This window comes from Corapipo altera, unplaced genomic scaffold (genome assembly GCF_003945725.1).
Source record: "Corapipo altera isolate COAL_440 unplaced genomic scaffold, ASM394572v1 78, whole genome shotgun sequence".
Taxonomy (NCBI): domain Eukaryota; kingdom Metazoa; phylum Chordata; class Aves; order Passeriformes; family Pipridae; genus Corapipo; species Corapipo altera.
Window position 1 is genome coordinate 4,564,371 of NW_020884904.1, and position 19,695 is coordinate 4,584,065.

Genomic DNA, 19,695 nt, shown 5'->3' on the forward strand with positions numbered 1-19,695 from the left:
CAAGATTAAATCTTGCATCAGTAAACACTGTTTTCCCCCGCTGAAGAGAAAGAGTTAGTTTTACATTAAATGTTTCCACTTTGAGTACACATATACAGTTATTTTTAATTGCATATTACATTTTTGTTTGCTAAAGGAATAAATTTGAATTTTGAGTGAAATTTCATGCCTAGAACAGCAGATGGCAGGATTCAACTATTGAGCTGAATGATTTGGCTACTGAAGCACAATCTGACTTGATGTCAAAACCAGCTTTAGTTCTAAGTTTGTAATAAATAAAATAATTAAGTATTCAAAATTCATTTGAAAATCATTGTAGCTGTGTAAGGTTTTGATGGTATTTCCAAAGTAATCAATCCTCTAAATGTTCTCAGATCTGATAGTAAATAGCCTGCTTTGTTCAAATGTTTGAGAACAGTGGCATGTTAGAAGTAACACCTATTGCACTTGGTCTGAGTATATTTATTGTGTCATTTTAGGACTGTATAAAATTGTCTGTTGCTTTCACCCAGTACCCAGTAGTTTTTATTCCCTATAATTGACATATATTGTCTAGCTGATGTTTCTAATACTCTGTCTTTCTTGAATGGTAGTGGATCTGTCGCAGGACAATATAGCTATATTTAAAGCATTTTATTTAATAAAAATGGAAGAAAAACTAGAAAAGTAAAAAAATAATTCTTATTGTTTTCTTTTCAGCCAAGGATCTCATTCAAGTGGGTCTTTTGGTGCAAACTTGCTGACAATACCAAAGCAAAGATCATCTTCTATGACGTTGACTCATTATGTAGGTCCCAGACGAGCAGGTAAGACCGTGCAATTTATGCAGCTTAGTGACATGGCACAAGACAGTAGTTAGTACATCATGTATTACAGTTGGTTTTTTTTTTCATGTAAAGGTAGTACTAAAATAACATCAGCATGTTCGTGTTGTTTAAATCTAGTCTTTGTAAACAGACATGTTTTTATTGTGACCTGAACCCCATGTAATGTTTGTTTTGGAAGGTGCTTCGCCTGGTCTGAGTCCTGTGGGTTCACCCAGCCATGGATCTGTCTCCAGCGGGGCTTTCAGCAACTGGTCACCTGTAGAATTTCCTGATACTGCTGATTTCCTTACAAAACCAAGCATTAACATACATAAGCCTCCAGGACACACATCTAGCTCTCCAGATTTTCAGCAGCAAATTAAAACACCTGTAGGTTATATGTGTAGCAGGTACTGTAAACTCTGTTACATACTTGGTAACTTCATGTGTGTTGAAAAGAATAGAGTTAAAATGAAAAAATATAGCAACACCTATGCATCTGCTAGGATTGAAAAAAAGGGCACATGATATCATAATAATCTGTGACTGTGTTATCCAGGGGTAACTAAAGAATGTTCTATGTATGTCACTGATTTGAAATGACCCATCCCTCACAACAGCTGTTATTTTAGAGTAACAATATTCTATGGATTTTTAGAAAAGAAGGACTTCTTACTTGGGAATTGAATTCTGTATTCCTGAATACTTTCTAAGTAATGAGCTCTACTTTATTAGTGCATGGAGGTGAGTTTGGGGGAGGTGATGGTTGATTATTTAGCACAGACTAAATCTTTGTGTGCCAAATTTAGGAGAAAATACTAAGGTCACTTGGAGGAACCTTCAAAAGCCTTTTTAAGAAAAGTAGTCTGCAGATATTTTTCAGTAGAAGACATCAGTAGCAAAAGAAGAAAATTACTGAATGTTGTAAATATTTTTCATGTATTCTGTAAGCTGTGGACGTCAGATACTCAAGCCTGTTCCAACACCAGAACCAGAATCTGCAGAACACAGAGACAGAAAATCAGGTGGGACTTCAAAATAGACAAATATTTGATATCAACTTGCTTCTTTTTTTTTTTTTTTCTAGGCCAGTTAACTTAAAATTTTTATATTTCTACATAAAATTTTTCCTATACTTTAACTCATATGCATATATTTTACTTTATTTTGTGAGTTAGAATAATCAAGGTAACACAAAATATTGCCTGCTTCATAGTAAGGATTTTAAAACAGGCTTCCACTCATACCTTCATAGTTCTGTACTCCATATATCACACAAGTTCTCTGCCAACTCAGCTAAACTAATCACTGAACTAATTTCTGCAAATAAAAAGCTAGTTTTAGCTTTTCTCAATCTCCAGATAAGTTTCGTCTAATCCATTTTGTCCATTACAATTTTTGTTGTATAATTCTTAAATAAAATGGCTTAGAAACAAGCTGTTACTTATATTTCTGTGAATAATCTGTATGATCAGTTGAGAAATTATTAGACAGTAGTAATTCACAAAGAAATTATTGATACAGTACTTATGTGTTTTCTTTCAGGCGAAATTGGAAGTGCTAATGTTTCAAAAGAATCTTTCCACCATACAGAGAAGAAAAAAGATGAAAGGAAGGAAATGATCGATCAAGCACAAAATAATCTCCTTGTAAGCATGTAATTGCAAAAAAAGCTTGCAATAACTTTTATCAATACAATATTCCTTTATAATTTCTAACTTGTTGTGAAGAGGTCTTTGCATTACCAAAATTATAATTTCTAAAGGGAAATGATGCATTGTTGGAATTCAAATTCTTATTTAAGAATTGTTTATTTCTAGCTTGCATAAATTTTATTAGCAAATGACAAGAAAGCTGGTCATTGTATGAAGTTTTTATTGATCAAAATTGATTTGTGCATATTTAATGCTGAGAGTATGCTCAAACAGTGATCAACTAGTATTTTCTCTCAGAAGCTCCAGTAAGACTTACAAATGAATGTTGATACAATGCAGTTGATTGGAAAAACAGGGATACAAATGGTTTATTCTTTAGTATAATTTTGGATTTATATATCAGGTCTCTTAAAACTTGTTCAAATAGTGAACTGGTAAAGCTCAGTAAATATCTAGTTAACCTATGCATATTTTTGCTTTGTTTTATTAACTCATCTTGTTTAAAAAGAAGTAAGAAGGAAAATTTAGCACCATCTCAGAAAACGCTGGAATCTGCTGCCCCAATATGGGAAAGGTCAAGCCCTTAACTGTGCTATTTGTACTATTGATTTATGATTTTATCATGGCTGTAGTTACAGCACCATTCAATAAGTTCACTAAAGTTTTATCATTTTCCTGGCTTTTTTTTTTGCCAGCTCAACTGATAAATTAGTTTTCATTGTTATTTTAGGGATGATAAAGTATCTTAATCTCATACAGGTGGAGCAGAGTTATACATTGGAAACAATGTTATTAGACCATGATTCACTAATGGAGAAGATGAACAACTGGAATTTCCAAATTTTTGACCTTGTAAAAGAAATGGGAGATCAGTCTGGAAGAATCCTTAGCCAGGTTTGTTGTCTTTTATTATATGAGGGAGGGTATGTAAAGCTGTTGTGTTTATATATTTTATTTAAACCATGAAGATGTTTTGCAGTCAACATATATATGAAAGCTATCTTGGCAAGTAGAAGTAGGATTTCTTGCGTGCTCCATCCCATAAACCATAAAAAGTGTTTTGTCTATAGACAACTTGTTCCAAATTTTCTGAATTTTGTTCTCAGTGTAAAAATAAGTTAGACTCACAGTGACTAGGTTTTGTCATAATATGCCATTTCCTGTGAAGAATTGTCTCCTGCTTTCAGAATTACTACCTTGTTTGTCAACCATTTCTTTTTTCTTTATTTCAGTAAAATATTTCTGCCAGCGCTACACCTGTGGGGGAAGAGAAGTGATCTTTTAGGCAGTCTTTTGCCTCTTGATCCTACAAACAATGGGATTTTTTTTCCATGCTGCTTTCTGCATGTAGTATCCCTTTTATCTCTTTCTGACTTACTACTAAGCTCTTTTGTGCAGTTTCATGTTGTGCTGAAGCCAATCTACTGGCAGGTGCAAAAGTATGATCCTGTTTGCTCTTTCCCAGCTTCTCTCATTTATCAGTGTCACCTGGAAGCTTCTCTCTCTTTCTTTATAGTGGATTAGCAACCATGGAGCTGTAGTAGAGCTGGATTTGCTTCTGATCTGCCTACAAAATATTTCTATTGCCAGTATCTTAGTTTTCCACCCTGGAGTAGAATGCATGTTATTTTTGTTCAAGATCAGTGTTAGGAATAAGCAACTGGAAGGAAACAAGTTAGAGACACTTTGGTGCAGTTGGAACCACAAGCCTGCACCTGTACTGAAGTCAGGAAAAAACAATGGGGATAATTTCATTTTTGTCATTAGACACTGTATTTTCTTTCATAACTCACAATATTCTGGGCATTGTTTTGAATCTTCAGTTGGCCTTGTTTGATCAAATGTTTTCAGGTCTTTTGTCACCTGACTTAGTTCAAGTGTTAAGGTACAGACTAGAATGCCACAATCCACTTTTGAGTGGTGTTTTTACAGCAGGATACTAGTACTCTGTGATCCCCATTGGCTTGCATTCCATTTGTGTGCAGTCTAGGGGATAGGTGAAACCTCTAAGTACTTCAGTGTACAGGTTTTGACTCTACCAGAATCTGTGTATCACTTCTCCCTGATATTGTGTGTATGTGTATGATTTCTCCTCCTCCCTCTCCCATCCCAGTCCTTTTGCCTGTTCTGCTGCAAGCACCTGAGACAAGTCTTACTTAACAGACAATTAAAAACTGAATTTTACCATCTATTTTAAGGTTCTGAGATTGGGTCTGCGAAAGGGGAATGGTTGGAACTGGTGGAATGAGTGATTTCCCCTCATTTTGCTCTCCTGTTCCTTTGAGCACATCCCACACCTTGGAACCTCTGTTTCTCTCATGTGTCTGGGACAAAAGTTATAAAAATGAGAAGCAGTCACTTATTTTAAAACGTTTTCTTAATATTTGCAGCCTTGTGGGGAGATCAAGTGGTGAAGTTCACTAAGTTCTATATGTAAACCATAATATATGGTTTATATACATATAAGGGTGTTCTTAGTACATTTTTGAAATTTTTTTCTTTTACCAACTACCTTTGTTATAAACCGCCAAAAGTGTCAAAACCAAACACAATGTTGAGACGTGGTTTTGTTTGTTTGTTTGTTTGTTTGTTTTGGGTTTTTTAATAGTGATGACTGCTGCCACAGTTAAGTAATTTGAATTTTTGAATAATAAGTCAGAATATAGATTTCTTATTTTTAGGTCAGTAATGGAACAAAGCATGAGTTACTCACCTGACAAAAAAAATTGGGAAATATTAAAATTAATCAGTTGTGCATAAATTTATCAGTTAGGAAATAAAAGCTTTTATTATTATTCTGCATTGAGAGGATAATAAAAATCCACATTTTTGTGGTAAAAAAGTAATTAAATATATCTTTATGACAGTAGCATTCCGATAATCTGTAGTGGAATTTCAGTAATTTCCATCTCTGTTGGCAAGAAAAATTTTAAAACATTAATATTTTTTAAAGTTAAAAAAGCAGAATATGCACAGGTATGTTTTTCAGACTAAACTTAATTTTAATATGTATTTAGGTAACTTATACCTTGTTTCAAGACACTGGCTTGTTTGAAATTTTCAAAATTCCATCTCAAGAATTCATGAATTACTTCCGTGCACTAGAAAATGGCTACAGAGATATTCCCTGTAAGTACTATCCAACTACATTTGGGTTTTGTATATATCAGTCTATTTTCTTTAGCATGTGTGTTTTGTTTAATGTTTAATGTAGAAGTAGACAATATCTGAGTTTAGTACATTTTTAATGAACACACTTGACAGAATTTAGAACTGATTGAATGAACTGCAGGACAAAATGAGTGGACTCTCAAACTGAATTTGTTAATATGTTGGTTGAAAATAATCTTAAAGAATCTGACTGAGTAGTTGAATCAAACATACTGAATTTACTGGGAGAATATTTGCTGATTTAACAGAAATTTGGGTTAATTCCTTAGTAAAATAATAAGAAAATAGAGAATTTTGATGGTAATTATCCATCTTGCTGTCTAGGGCAGCCAAATTTATTGGAAAACAAAGCAAAAAACACACTTGCCCCTTCACACCCTCCCACTCCCTCATGTGGTGGATGTTTGTCCAATTCAGATGCTTGTAGGTGTCAGATTGCCAGCCACTCCAGTGATTTACCATCATTGATTTAAAAGGTCACTTAATCCCTTCCTGACTCCTAGGCAGGATAAGGTGTGCATACACAATATTTGATGTTTATCTAACTTACTTCCTAAAACTGTTTGGTGATACATAGAGCCTCTACTAACAATTTCAATTCAAATTTTCCTTTATATTTAATCAAAATTTCACTTATGCATTTGGTACGTTACATTTTTTTTTCTTCCTTTTGATTATGTTTCACGTAATGTTTTTATTATATCTTGATAATTTTCAGATCACAATCGTATCCATGCCACGGATGTTCTCCATGCAGTGTGGTACCTGACAACACGGCCCATTCCTGGATTTCAGCAAATTCACAATGAGCATATAATGGAAAATGAAATGGGTATGTATTCACCTAGGTTATTTTTCTGTTTTGCTGGAGAATGTTTCAGTGAAACTACAATAGGTAAACCAAATTACTCTGGAAGAAAATAATTATTCTTATCACTAATTTTTTTTTTTTTTGTATTTTAATATAAGGCCGTAGAAAAATCACAAAGTTAGCACACACTGTTCAGAACTATCATGCAGTTGACTTTTAGAAAGATTATTAGATGAGTAATGGTTAGTTTGTTAGCCAAGAGTACTGGTTCACTTAATAAATTTTCTGTGTTGAATGAAACCTCTGTACTCTGCCACAGTCAGGGTATTTTTAGCATTTGAAATACATTAGACTAATATTTCTTAACTTTATTGGAAAATTAAATAGACCAAAGAAAAGATACCAAAGTATTTAACTTAATTGAAGTTCTTCTTAATGGCTTTATTGTAAAAATGACTATTTTTGAATTCTGTATTAGGTATCACATGCAGACTTTCAGGCATTACATGGCCATCCTAACAATAACTGCATAGGAGCATCCTTGAAAGAGAAATAAAGACTCCAAATTCAGATCTTGTGTGAAGTTACTTTCAATGAACCTTGCTTTTGTGTTGTCTCTGACTTCATGGAACTAACTTTTAAATATAAATTTGTAGCTTTTGCTGAAATGTATCCTGTAAGTAAAGTATAACTATTTTAAACATAGACTTTCATAGTAAATGGTTTCTATTTCAGAAAAATGAAATGAGGAAATCAAGCACACTCTGTTTTATATGTGCAGTAAAAAGAGGCAAGATGCAAGTCACGGCTTTTAAAAGGCTGGAATTTTAAGAAGTAAATTGTGAACTGTACAGAATATGTTATTTCTCTCTTACTAATTAGCCCTTCTGCAGTCACCTTTCTTTTTTCCCAGGTTGTCCATATCCACTGATTGCACCCTATTGCCTTTTCTAAATGTTAAATATGTTGGGACTGGACACTTGGCTGGAAGAAAATAGAGTGGCAAAAATCCTTTTGTTCTCTTTTACAAAAAAAGTAAAATTAGAATAAGAAATTATAGTCTTATTGCTTTGAAACTCTTCCAGTCTAAATGTTACTAGGATTTTTAATCCTTGCTTATTCTATGAAGGCGAAAGTGTTCCTTTTTTATTTTGTGCTGATGAAATAAAAGAAAAAACCCCAGTAGCTCTTTTCTTTCTTTTTTTTTTTTTTTAAAGTAGTGACTTTGTAAATGAGAAACTCTGAATCTCTCTTTGTGCAAATATTTTTAACTTAATGCCCTTAGTTCCTTTTGCAGTAGTTTCTGCTGTCCCCCAAGCTTTTCCTATAGGCCTGCAAGTTCAAGATATGGGCAAATTATAGAAATACTAAGGGAGGTGCTGTTTGATCTTTTTTTGTTGGAGGCAAACTGTAGAATGCTCTCTTAGTGCTGTCATTTTAAGAAGACAATGAAATTCCAGGTGCGCCTGGCAGCTGAAGATCTTTAGCAGCACAACAATAAGGGGAAGGCAAAAGTATGACCCTAACAGTAATGTGTAACCATAGGTATCCATGTGGATTTTCCAGGATCTGTAGTTTGGACTTTAAGATGTACACTTTTGCTAGTTTTTACCCCTTCACTTCTTTCCCTTCCATGGAGCAAATACCTACAAGTGCATTTTAATAATGAAAGTCTTGGATCGTTATTGTTGTTTTCTAATCTAAATGACAACTGTACTGCAATCAAGAGACATGGCCTAGATGGCCAGTGTTCCTTGTTCCACTAGATTGCCTTTTGTGCTTGCTGAAACAGCCTTTTCTGCAGCACAAGTGTAGCTGAAAAAGAAGTGACTTCCTCTCATGACTACTAAGGCACTGCATAGTTTTGAGGACCAAGGCAAATCTCTCCTTGATGAATTTGCAACTTTTCTTCAAAAATGTTGGTTTATCTCTAAACAATAGTAACACTTTTTCTTTTTTAAAGTATAAGTCTTTCTCTGCCAATTACTCAGCTCCTTAATTACAAGGATAACCATACTATGTTCGCAATAGCGTCTGGTTGAGTAATTTAAAATATATTACAAATGAAATACTGTTCTAAAAAATATTTTATTTTTGTACTTTCAATTGTTTTTAGAGGAAACCAGTGGTATTTCCCCTGTTCAAGTCAGCTATATTTCTTCAAAAAGTTGTCCTATTGCTGATGACAGCTATGGTTGTTTGGCATCAAACATTCCTGCTTTGGAATTGATGGCTTTATATGTAGCAGCTGCCATGCACGATTATGATCATCCTGGTCGTACAAATGCTTTTCTGGTGGCCACAAATGCACCTCAGGTAAGACATTCTTTATCCAGAAAATTATTTGACTGTGTCTGAAATCAGAATAAAGAAAATTTTTCTCTTCTATATGCCTACTGTAGCCTGTTTAGGATCATTTGCCCAATTCAAGAAATTGAGAAATTAATTTGAACTGTACTTGTGTAATATTTTTATTTTTCTTCCCTGATAAATTCTGGTGTGTTTTGTACCTATTGGTTGTGTATGCATGTAAAAACAATTTCCAGTTTACTACACTGAAAATAATGACATAAATTAATGCAGGTTTGAGTAGGGGATTATTTCATAGAGAGCTGGCCCTAGCACTGTCTCAGCAGCTAATTCATGGATATCTTACATTTTGGGAGTACTCTGAGATCTAATGTTATCTGCAATTACTGTGAAAAAACAGGTTCTTCTAATAATCCAGTTGACTGCAGCACCTAATAAGAGAATTGGGATTTTTCAGCCTAGAGAAGAGAAGGCTCAGGGGTGACCTAATTGTGGCCTTCCAGTAACTGAAGGGGCCTACAAGAAAGATGGAGAAGGAGTATTTAAAAGAGCATGTAGTGACAGGACAAGGGGGAATGGCTTCAAACTGACATTAAGTTTAGACTTGATATTAGGAGGAAGTTCTTCACTGTAAGAGTGGTGAGGCACTGGAACAGGTTGTGCCATCCCTGGCAGTGTTCAAGGCCAGGTTGGATGGGACTCTGAGCAACCTGAGGAAGGAGATGCTATGCACTTCAGGGTCTAAAAGGCAAAGACAAGAAGAGGTAAAGGAGAATAAAGCTGAATGAAATAGCAAATAAAAAATCGGGGTAGGGCAGGGAAGAATTGGAACGAAGAGCACTGAGGAAAAGATGCCTAAGCTGCATGGTGAAATATTTTTATCTTAAGGGTGGAATATTGTCTGAGGAAGAATATTTATGATGGCTATTTGCATGTATTTTAATAAGTTAGAGACAAGAAACTTATAGTAACCACAACATCAACAACACTAAATCAGAAACCGATATGACTTGTCAGCAGATAGAGACTTTAAAATGTAATTTTCAGTAAGTTTTTAGTAATTTCTTATGCAAAAAGAATTTAGGATATTGGCAGTTAAGTATTTCTGCAGAAAACAACATACAAAGAAGAACAAAAATAACACAGACATTCATCTTCAATTTTCAAAGATCCAAACATTCATTTTGTTCATGCTTTCTGAAGTTTTTCAAAGACTTTTTTTAGGTTCTATCTAATTTATATTCAATTAATTAATTTTTAGGCTGTTTCATATAAACATGGAAGTTGTGAGTAAAATCTATTACTGTTTTAATATTTTAGTTAACTCATTTACAGTTAAAAGGTATGCATCAGCATTAAACGTAGCACTTTGAAAACTAGTGATAACCATTTCCCATTAACAACAGTTCTTATATGCTTTGGAGTTCTCTTTGTGTTTGGTTGTTTGTTAGTTTTTGTGGTTTGGGGTTTTTTTTTGGATTTTTTTGAAAGAAGACTGGAATTAAGAGGAATTAAAGGGATATACTTAGATCTTTCTTTGGTCCACATACACACATTCCAAAGTCTACATTTTAAGTGGTTTGTATATGTGTGCCTACAGTCTGAATGTAGCTGGCACCAAGATATTAAGGGCTTTGTAAAGAAGGAAAAAACTTGGGTAACTGTTGGGTTTGGGTTTTTTCCCTCATCTGCCATTTTCATGTCATTTTAACCCCAAAATTAGAAGACAAAACATAATTTCCAATTTTTTTTTTTGTTTTGTTTTACCTAAGACTTGTTTCTTACTAGCCCTTAAACTTCAAAATATTTAATTATAACTCTAAAACTTGACTCTGTCATTTATGATCCTTTGGTTTTTTGTTTGTTTGTTTGTTTTCCTGTAGGCTGTTCTCTACAACGACAGATCAGTCTTAGAAAATCACCACGCTGCTTCTGCCTGGAATCTTTTCTTATCACGACCAGAATACAACTTTTTATCAAATCTTGATCATGTAGAATTCAAGCGTTTTCGCTTCTTAGTGATTGAAGCAATCCTTGCCACAGATCTCAAGAAGCATTTTGATTTCCTTGCAGAATTTAATGCCAAGGTTTGTTACATTTTAGCATCTGCACTGATTTGATCCTGATATACTCATGTTGTCATTGCTTCTCGGTAGTTGTTAGCTTTAATAACTTGCATTTAAGTTTTATAATATTTGAATTTAAGTTATTAAAATGCAAATAGAGTATTTCCTTTGTACAAGTCAATTGTAGATTGTTTGTAGATTGCTTAATAAACCTAACAGGTGTGACACAGGGGCTTACAGGAGACCTCAATCATGTCTCACACTTCTGTCTTCTGAGACATAATAAAGAACCTTTTTTTTCTTTTCCTATATAAGACAAAAGGTGATATAGAAAAACTATTGCAAGTCTCTGTTGTACAAAGCCTGAAAGAAACCAAAACCAAACCCACTGATGAATAGTTTTAATTTAATTTTTAAAAATGTGTGTGCTTAATCCAGGTCAATGATATCAACAGTAATGGTATAGAATGGAGCAATGAAAACGATCGACTACTGGCCTGTCAAATATGCATCAAACTGGCAGATATTAATGGTCCAGCCAAAATTAGAGAGCTGCATCTGAAGTGGACAGAAGGCATTGTTAATGAATTTTATGAACAGGTGGGTGTGGAAAGGGTAATCCACTCTTTTTTTAATGATTCTTTGCTTTACCAATGGTTTAACTAAATTAAGCATAATTTCTTGTGTTAAATCTTTGGGTCAGATATTTCCATCTTCTCATTCTGAATAGTAAAATTTTTATTTTTCATAGCTTACGTACATGATCTTTCAGTTTCTATTAATTGTGTTACAAAGCAAGTTCCCAGCCAGTGTTGTCCCTTTTTCAGATATTAGGGGTTGCTTTGGAAGGGAGGGGTTCTTTTCATAGCATAATGCTGATAAACCAAAATTAATTCTTCCACTGTGGGAAGTAAAGTTCACAGATATGTTTCCAGGTGAAAGAATATGTACAAAATCCACAAGACTGGAAATGTATATTCAGCTAACTATTAGTGCAAAGACAGAGGATATTTCAAAACTTTGAAAATGAAATATTAAGAATATACATTAGTAACTAGCAGTATTAAAATGTATATAACAATTTTAAAAAGGAACTTTGATAAGTAATCCTATCAAGTGGAAAAAGTACGAAAATTTGTCGCCTATTTTTATATTAACAACTTCCATAAGTCCCCCAAAATATATTCTGTATTCTCTGTTATTTTTCTGTAGTCACCTTCCTGAGGAGTTAACTATTTATGAGGCAACAATCAAGGATTGAAAAATATTTTTTCAAACTAGGAAGATAAAAGTAAACAATAAAAGTCCTTTGGAGATTTAAGTAATAACAATAATAATCTGAAGTGCTTACACTTACTGTAAGACTTTAGTATTCTAAGTTGCTGATTTATGAAACAAACTTTTTCTTATAAAACTGTCAGGTGCATGGAAGTGCTGAAATAGATGATTATAACTCAGATTTTTCTATGAACAACTGTTCAATTTTTTTCTTCTCCAGTTTATAAAATGGGAAGAAAGCTGCCCTGTAAATGCAGAGAAATAACAGGCACAAGGATCTCTCACAGCAAAGAAATATTATGGACTATGCAAATCTCAGCCATAATGTGTCTTTATTTTAAATTTACCTAATTACATTTTCATTCACTTAATCTTTACTGTTATTGCCTCCAGTAAAAAGATACAATCCATGTGATGGTTCAGGGAATCGTAGAATATCCTGAGTTGGAAGGGACCACAAGGATAATCATGTCCAACTCCTGGCCCTGCACAGGACCATCCTCGGGAATCATACCATATGCCTGAGTATCATCCAAATGCTTTTTGAATTCTGTCAGGCTTGGTGCTGTGACCACTTCTCTGGGAAGCCTGTTTCAGTGTCCAAACAGCCTCTGGGTGAAGAAACTTTTTCTAATATCCAACCTAAACCTCCCCTGACTCCATGCTGTTTCCTCACGTCCCATCAGTGGCCACCAGAGAGAAGAGATCAGTGCCTGCCCTCCTCTTCCCCCTATGAGGAAGCTGTAGACTGTAGTTCCTTGGTTCCTTACAAGTAATTTTTAAAATAAAAATTTAAAGTTAATTTTGTGAGAAATTTTGATATTTTTTTTCACTTCTTTTTCAGGGTGATGAGGAAGCAAGTCTTGGATTACCTATAAGCCCCTTCATGGATCGTTCTTCTCCACAGCTTGCTAAGCTGCAAGAATCTTTCATCACTCACATAGTTGGTCCCCTTTGTAACTCCTACAATGCAGCTGGGTTGCTTCCAGGGCAGTGGGTTGATGAAGAGGAGGAGGATGCAGAAAGTACTGAAGATGATGATGGTGCACAGTTAGAGAGTGATGATGAAGAAATGGAAGATGATCTTATTTTAAGTAAGTTTCTGTATTTCAATTGGTGCATAGTTGTCATTTAATAGATTCAGATCAGCAATGGCAGTAGAAACTGAGTAGTACAAATTTTGTGGGTTTTCCTATTATGCTGCTTCATAAATTTTACTCTTTCAATAAAATTTTTGTTACTACCAGAAGACTTGAAACTTGAAACAGAAACTCATTGATGTCCTTTGCCATGCCACTGTTTAAATACTCATAATAAGCATTCATGTGTCTTGTTCAAACTTACATCTCTTCTGCAATGTGCCTTTGGTTTTCTATGTGTAAAATACAATTGCTTTGAATGTCAAACAATCAAATATGCTTATAATTTTGCAGAAGTTCAAAGAAAAAAAGGTAGACGAATATTTTGCCAGCTAATACACCACCTCAGTGAAAATCACAAAATATGGAAGAAAGTCATTGAAGAGGAAGAAAAAAACAAAACCGAAGGAGCTAAACTGCTGACTGAAATCTCATCTTTACCTCAAGCAGACGAAATTCAGGTTATTGAGGAAGCTGATGAAGATGATGAACGACAACTAGGAGAAGACAAGACATGCTAAGAAAACTCCAGTGGTGTCCAGTATGATGACAGCCTACGTTTTTTCCACTGTGCTGACTTTAGCCTGACACAGTTTGCATAAAATTGAAAGGCCTTAATACTGTGAGAGGATTCTTTTTACTCTAGTGGAATCCCACTCCTATGCACTTTCGCCACACAGAATATGATGAAACTTTATTCAGAGATTGAATATTGTATACCCTGATGCAAAGTTCTTTATGCCTTAGTTGGTATAAAATATCCTGATATAATGCTGCCTTGCTGAATATGGAACTCTTCTTTTCCCTGAGGTACCTGCAGTTTTTAAAAACATTCAGTGACTTCAACTACCAAAGTGGCAAGAACTTTTCGCTAACCAGGAAACGCAGGATGAATCCTAATATTGTCTTGAGTTGCTTATTTCATGTTGTTTTTGAACATGAATGAGAAAAGGTCTGTGCCTATATGAAAACTATGTTACTGTTGCAGTGCAAGCCTGTTGTGGGGTGTCTACTTAGTGCAGTAGTGTGCTTAATGTAGTCATCTCAGAGCAACTGTTCAAGGACTGTGACATAAATGCTGAATTCTGATATTTGTGGTTTAAAATAAGAAAAGAAGATCCAGGTGCATCTATTTCTGATGCTTTTTATTATTGTGCATAATCTGATGTTTTATTTTTGCAGAAAATATTCAGGTTTGCAGTGGATGTTCATGATAATTCATTGAATACAAGGCCATTATCATCTGTTGCCTTGCTGTTTTGTGGTAGAACATTAAAAACCTGTTCCGCTACTTAAATTATGAAGGAATTTTATTCTTTTAGTCAGAAGTCATGTTATATTTCCTGCCCTTACTCAGGTTCACGTTTAAAAACAAGTCAACTACATCATAGATTTTTATCTTGCACCGATTTCCAATATTAAATTTTAAGGAAATAAGATCGTATCTCATTTATTCTTTGTATGTAAAGCTTTAGGAGAATTAAAGAGGGGGGTTTTTTTAAAGAAAAAAAGACATTAACTACTGTTTCAAAATGGCTATTTTAATTTGCCCCACATCTTTTCTTTCATCATAGACACAGCTTATATCACCTTCAAATTTGATATACATCCTGAAATACACATATGGAAACCAGAATGTGAAAATTTTGTGTAAAGTTTTGAAAACAACACGGTACTGTTTTACATTTTAGATTGTTGAGTTTTAAAATAGGAAACTTAAGACATTCCACACAAATGTATTATTAGGAACACTACCATTGTAGGTCTAATTTGAAAACAAACAAACAAAAGAAGGCATAAATTTAGGCTATAAGTAAGTAAGCAAGACACAAATAAGCCTAGTTTTAAAAGTGCACCTTTTAGTACTAAACATTTATATGCTGTGTAGTTGAATTCAATAAAAATCAAATGCACGTGTGTGCCACTGCTAAATGTATCTTAGCAATTTGTGTTTACATTTACATCAGTTGACTTGAAAAAAAAAGGTAACATTTCTAAGATAACCTTGAGTACATTGTATTACACTATTTTACCTAAATTTTTATTCTGCTCTTTGATTGGCCAGTTTAAATCAATGAAAGGGTCTTTTTCCATTTTTCACTAATAAGCTTTTTGTTGATCCACTTAAAAGACCACTGAAACATGCTTTGCTATTTTATATCTTCAGTGCAAAATCCCCCTTTACTGCCATTAGTACTATCACTGCATTTTTTTTGTAACATGAGCAGTGTTAAAAACAGATATTTCTGTCATTAATAAAATGTTGCACTATTGAAGCTGGCACTTATTGATCATACAGTTGTATGTCTCTTGGTCATATATTTTCCTAACAGATAATGTGAAGACTACAGAAACTCTACTTCTTTCAGTATGCTGTATTCTCAGCATTTTGTGTTTAGCCTGTGTGCTTGTAGATATAAAATATCATTTTAATACTGTTTAGTATCATCTTGATTTACCTGAAAACATGATACAAATTAGTTTGTCTAAAGTCACTGTTCTATTATTTGACATGATAGGTTTCCATTTTTAGTTTCCCTTTAAAAATTATTATTAAAAAAATAACAAAATAATAAGAAGGTAAATGTAACACTTTATTTTTTACTAAAGCACTGGCAGCATTTATATCTGGTGAAACCTTTCCCAGCAACTTTCTTATATTAGATTTCCCTTAAACTCTGTAGAAATACTGAAGCAATTTTAAAATTCAGTAAGAAGTAGCAAACCTCAGTGCTTTTCCAATTAGATGTTTTCAAGTTACATAAGCTTGATTCAAAGATACTTTTATTTATGAATGTATTCAAAATCCACCTTAAAATGTCTGTTATTTATGTATGCACAGTGTGGGACGAATTATTTCTCTAAGAGGAAGGGGAAAAGAATGTGCAAATGTCAGCAAAGGTTGGTTTAGGGCATGTTTGCAGAAGTGGATGTAACTTTAACTAAAGGTGTCTTAATTTTTCAAAAATGGTAATGGAAAGGTGTTTGAATGTTGATTGAGCTGTCGTCAAAAAGAACATGTCTCCATATAAGTTCCTACTCTTATTCTGGTAGGAACCCACTGAGAAACTGCAACCAAATTAAATCTGTGATCACACTTCACAGCAACGAAGAATACACAGAACACACTTTAAATACTTTCTAATGAAACACTGCTTTTTCTTTGTTCAAGAAGTGGACCAAATTAGCCTACACTGAAGTTCACGCTGATGCAGCAGATACATGTTTTATGCATAATATTTTCACATTTAAGTTGAGTCTCCCATCTCCCCATTGCTTTCTTTTAAAATGTATGTCAGATTACTTGCTCCCATGCATACAGTGCATACAAAACTAGACTACAAATTTTTCGATAAGGACAAAATTCTCCTTGTGTTTCGGGAGACCTCTGGATATTATGGAGGTTCTAAACTATCAAAATAATTACCTGGATCCTCTTCCCATGAGTTCTTCCTCCACAACAAAGTTAAACGGTGAGTCTAAGGTTCAAAATGGAAGGAACTGTGTAACATTACTTAAGGTAAGTTCAAACTAAACAAGTTTGTGTAACACCTGCTTTGCTTTGCACATAGAACTGTTTCTTTGTACTTCTTGCATTCAGTTTTAACCACAGCCGTGGCAGGTGAATCAGCAAAAGGAGTTAGCAGAATTCAAGAGCTCGCTTTTGGCTTTTGTGCTTCCTCCTAGGCAGGCGTAGTCGAGGCTGGGCTTCTGGATCCTCTGGAAGCAGGCACAGAATTTGAGGTAATCCAGTGCGTGTTATTGCTCAGAGAGGTTGGAGTCTCCCTCACTGGAGATATTCCAGAACCATCTGGATTCAATCATGTGCCATGTGCTCTAGGATGACCCTGCTTGAGCAGGGAGGTTGGACCAGATGACCCACTGTGGTCCCTTCCAACCTGACCCAGCCTGTGTTCCTGTGTGGCACTAACATTCACATGGCAGAACTTTCCCATTTGTCCAAAATATTTTTGAGAAGTGTCTCATACACCGGTGAGTGTGAGATTAGGAACCTCAGTCTCAGAGGCATGTTTTGGAGCAAAAGGATGGAATTTGCTTAGAGCATGAGAATAGGAGGATGTAAGGATGACATAAAACACACAAATATACAAAAGATATTGTGATGAGTGATGCTATTTATTGTCTCAAGCCAGTTCATATTCAAAATAATATGGAAAGAGGATATCTTTGGCAAGTTAGAATACTTGGATTGTTAAAAATTAAATGAAAATAGTAATGAAAACAATGATAGAATTATCAGAACTTAAGTAGTGATGCAAGTTTTAGAAAATTGATTTTTCTGTGGCCAATAAAGATTAGATGAGAGAAAATAAATGTAGGAAGTTGATTAAAGGAGGTACAAAAAGTATGATCAAGTCAGTATTTATTTTGCTTTTTTTCCTCCAGCTTTCTTCAGAATTGTGTTCTGCACAACATCCTGCTTCATTCATGTCGATGTTAAGGCAAATGAGGTAATGAATTGCTTTCATTTTTGCAATGGAGAACTTTCCTTTTAATATCTTCTGAAGTAAGCTTTTAACTTGCTATAAAAAATATACTGTAGATTCTCAGAGATGAAGCTGTCAAAAGAACACAGCTGTTAACTTCTCCCTATCTGGTCTTAATTTAATAAGGCCATAAGCAGTGAGTGTATTTGCCCTCTGCTAAATGCAAAAGAATAACATATTTCAGAGGAAAGAAGAAAGAGGAAAGCAAGCTGATGGACTAAGTTGCTATAGGATAAACATTCCATTGCACTTGAGTTTCTAGTTGGCAGTGACCCTCCTGGCATAGTGTACATCCCCTGTATCCTTCTGAATCCAACTAATAGATACAGAACTCTTAAATTAAGAATCTCAGTGATTTTGTTGTCCATTTGTTACTGTCATTTCTCGAAGACATTTCTGGCTTAGACTTGGTTAGTCTCATTTCTGATATCTTCAATATTCTAAAACCCTACAAAAAACCAGAGTAACTAGCAGTTGCTTGTTTTGTTAATAATAGCATTAAGCTGTAGAAGGCGGTTCCAGTAAAGAAGAAACTGTTTTCCTTTGATTCTGAGATTGAAACGTCTGTCCAGAAATAATCTGAATTTAAATGCTACTGTGATACACTCAGAACAACGAATGCTTAAAGTATGTGAGCGATTAATGCTTACTTGGTTCTGTGTGACACTACAGACACCCTTTAAAAAGGACACAACATGAATAGAAATGTTGGACCGGAAGGTGTTTTTTTTTGGAATCTGCAGGCCATGAGTCATCTTTTGATTTCTGTGCTTCAAGGGATCACAGGTGATAGGAACTGGTGTCTGTGGTAGGTTCTGCTGCACAGGCTGTGCTACTTGGCAGAATGTTACTGTCTGTGAAACGCAAGTAAAGAGAGTAAGAATTTTCTAGTGAGGAGAAACCTTCTGCCTTCTGGTTTACCTGTGAGGCTTCAGAAGAAAAAAAAAGAAAAAAAAAATTAAACCAACCAAGCCTTTAACGGCAAGAGACCATAGTGTTTCAAATTATTCCTACCATTCACCTTGTGATTTGTCCATGTTCTAAACATCTTGCCAAAAAACAGGTGATGAGTCACTTCTGACTCATCTCTCCAGATCAGCAGAACCCTTTGCACCTTGAATGAGATCAAAGTATTTTCATTTAAATTGCATATAAAACAAAAACTAAGGCTCAGCTTAAAATGCAAGTATTACACCAAAAATCCAGAGGATAACATTGACATTACTTACTGCACGTGGGGAGCAGACTGTAGACTTTGTCCCCTGTGCCAGTGAGATATGAAAACTTGCTCCTATATGTAGTCATTCAAATGGACTTAGTTTGCCTCTCTTTCTTTTGTCATGACATTCATCCTACTAGAATTTATTAATCTCTCTGGTATTGCCAATTTATCTGACTCATATTAACTAAGCTTTCTCTCAGGCAAAGAAGAGAATGAAGAAGCCCTCCTATTTATCTTTGAGAATGGATTTTGTAATCATTTTGTTCCATTCATCATAAATAAGTCATGACCAAAATACTGTTTCAGATGTCACACCCCAGGAAAAATATCTGTCCATTAGACAGATTGCAGAATTCCAGTACAGACCAGTGAGACTGATGACATGGTCTAAAGAGAAGGAGAAATATAAAATTAATTAAAGAGAATTTTTCCCTGTCTAGAGAAAATGAGACTCAAGTGAGATACTCTCAGGTTACTTAATAAGACTGCTTCAAAGAGTAATCAGAATAATGCTTTGGATGTTAATAGCATTTAGGAAAAGAAGTAACAGCTTTATATTGGAAGGTTCAATGTGGTTAATTTTCTAAGGATTGAGAGGCCTGTGACTCACTGAAATAGATTGTCTTGCACTATTAAGGAAGTCTTTGAAAGTAAAAAAGAAGTCTGAAAGATAGCTTTTAGAAAAACACATTAGTAGATCAGATGAGTGAACTGCATAACTCACTGAGA

At 34.5% G+C, this 19,695-nt stretch overlaps 1 protein-coding gene across 1 annotated transcript in view; it reads left to right on the forward strand.

The window, feature by feature from the left end:
* PDE3B (phosphodiesterase 3B) overlaps positions 1 to 15,519 on the forward strand; it is an 86,775-nt gene extending 71,256 nt beyond the window's left edge. Inside the window, exons 5-16 of the mRNA XM_027651198.1 lie at positions 700 to 806; positions 1,006 to 1,216; positions 1,758 to 1,831; positions 2,352 to 2,455; positions 3,221 to 3,355; positions 5,479 to 5,590; positions 6,351 to 6,464; positions 8,560 to 8,759; positions 10,637 to 10,840; positions 11,258 to 11,419; positions 12,942 to 13,191; positions 13,531 to 15,519. Coding sequence (XP_027506999.1) covers positions 700 to 806; positions 1,006 to 1,216; positions 1,758 to 1,831; positions 2,352 to 2,455; positions 3,221 to 3,355; positions 5,479 to 5,590; positions 6,351 to 6,464; positions 8,560 to 8,759; positions 10,637 to 10,840; positions 11,258 to 11,419; positions 12,942 to 13,191; positions 13,531 to 13,757 — 1,900 coding nt within the window. The 3' untranslated portion in view covers positions 13,758 to 15,519. The remainder of the gene's footprint in view (positions 1 to 699; positions 807 to 1,005; positions 1,217 to 1,757; positions 1,832 to 2,351; positions 2,456 to 3,220; positions 3,356 to 5,478; positions 5,591 to 6,350; positions 6,465 to 8,559; positions 8,760 to 10,636; positions 10,841 to 11,257; positions 11,420 to 12,941; positions 13,192 to 13,530) is intronic.
* The last annotated feature ends 4,176 nt before the right edge of the window (positions 15,520 to 19,695 follow it).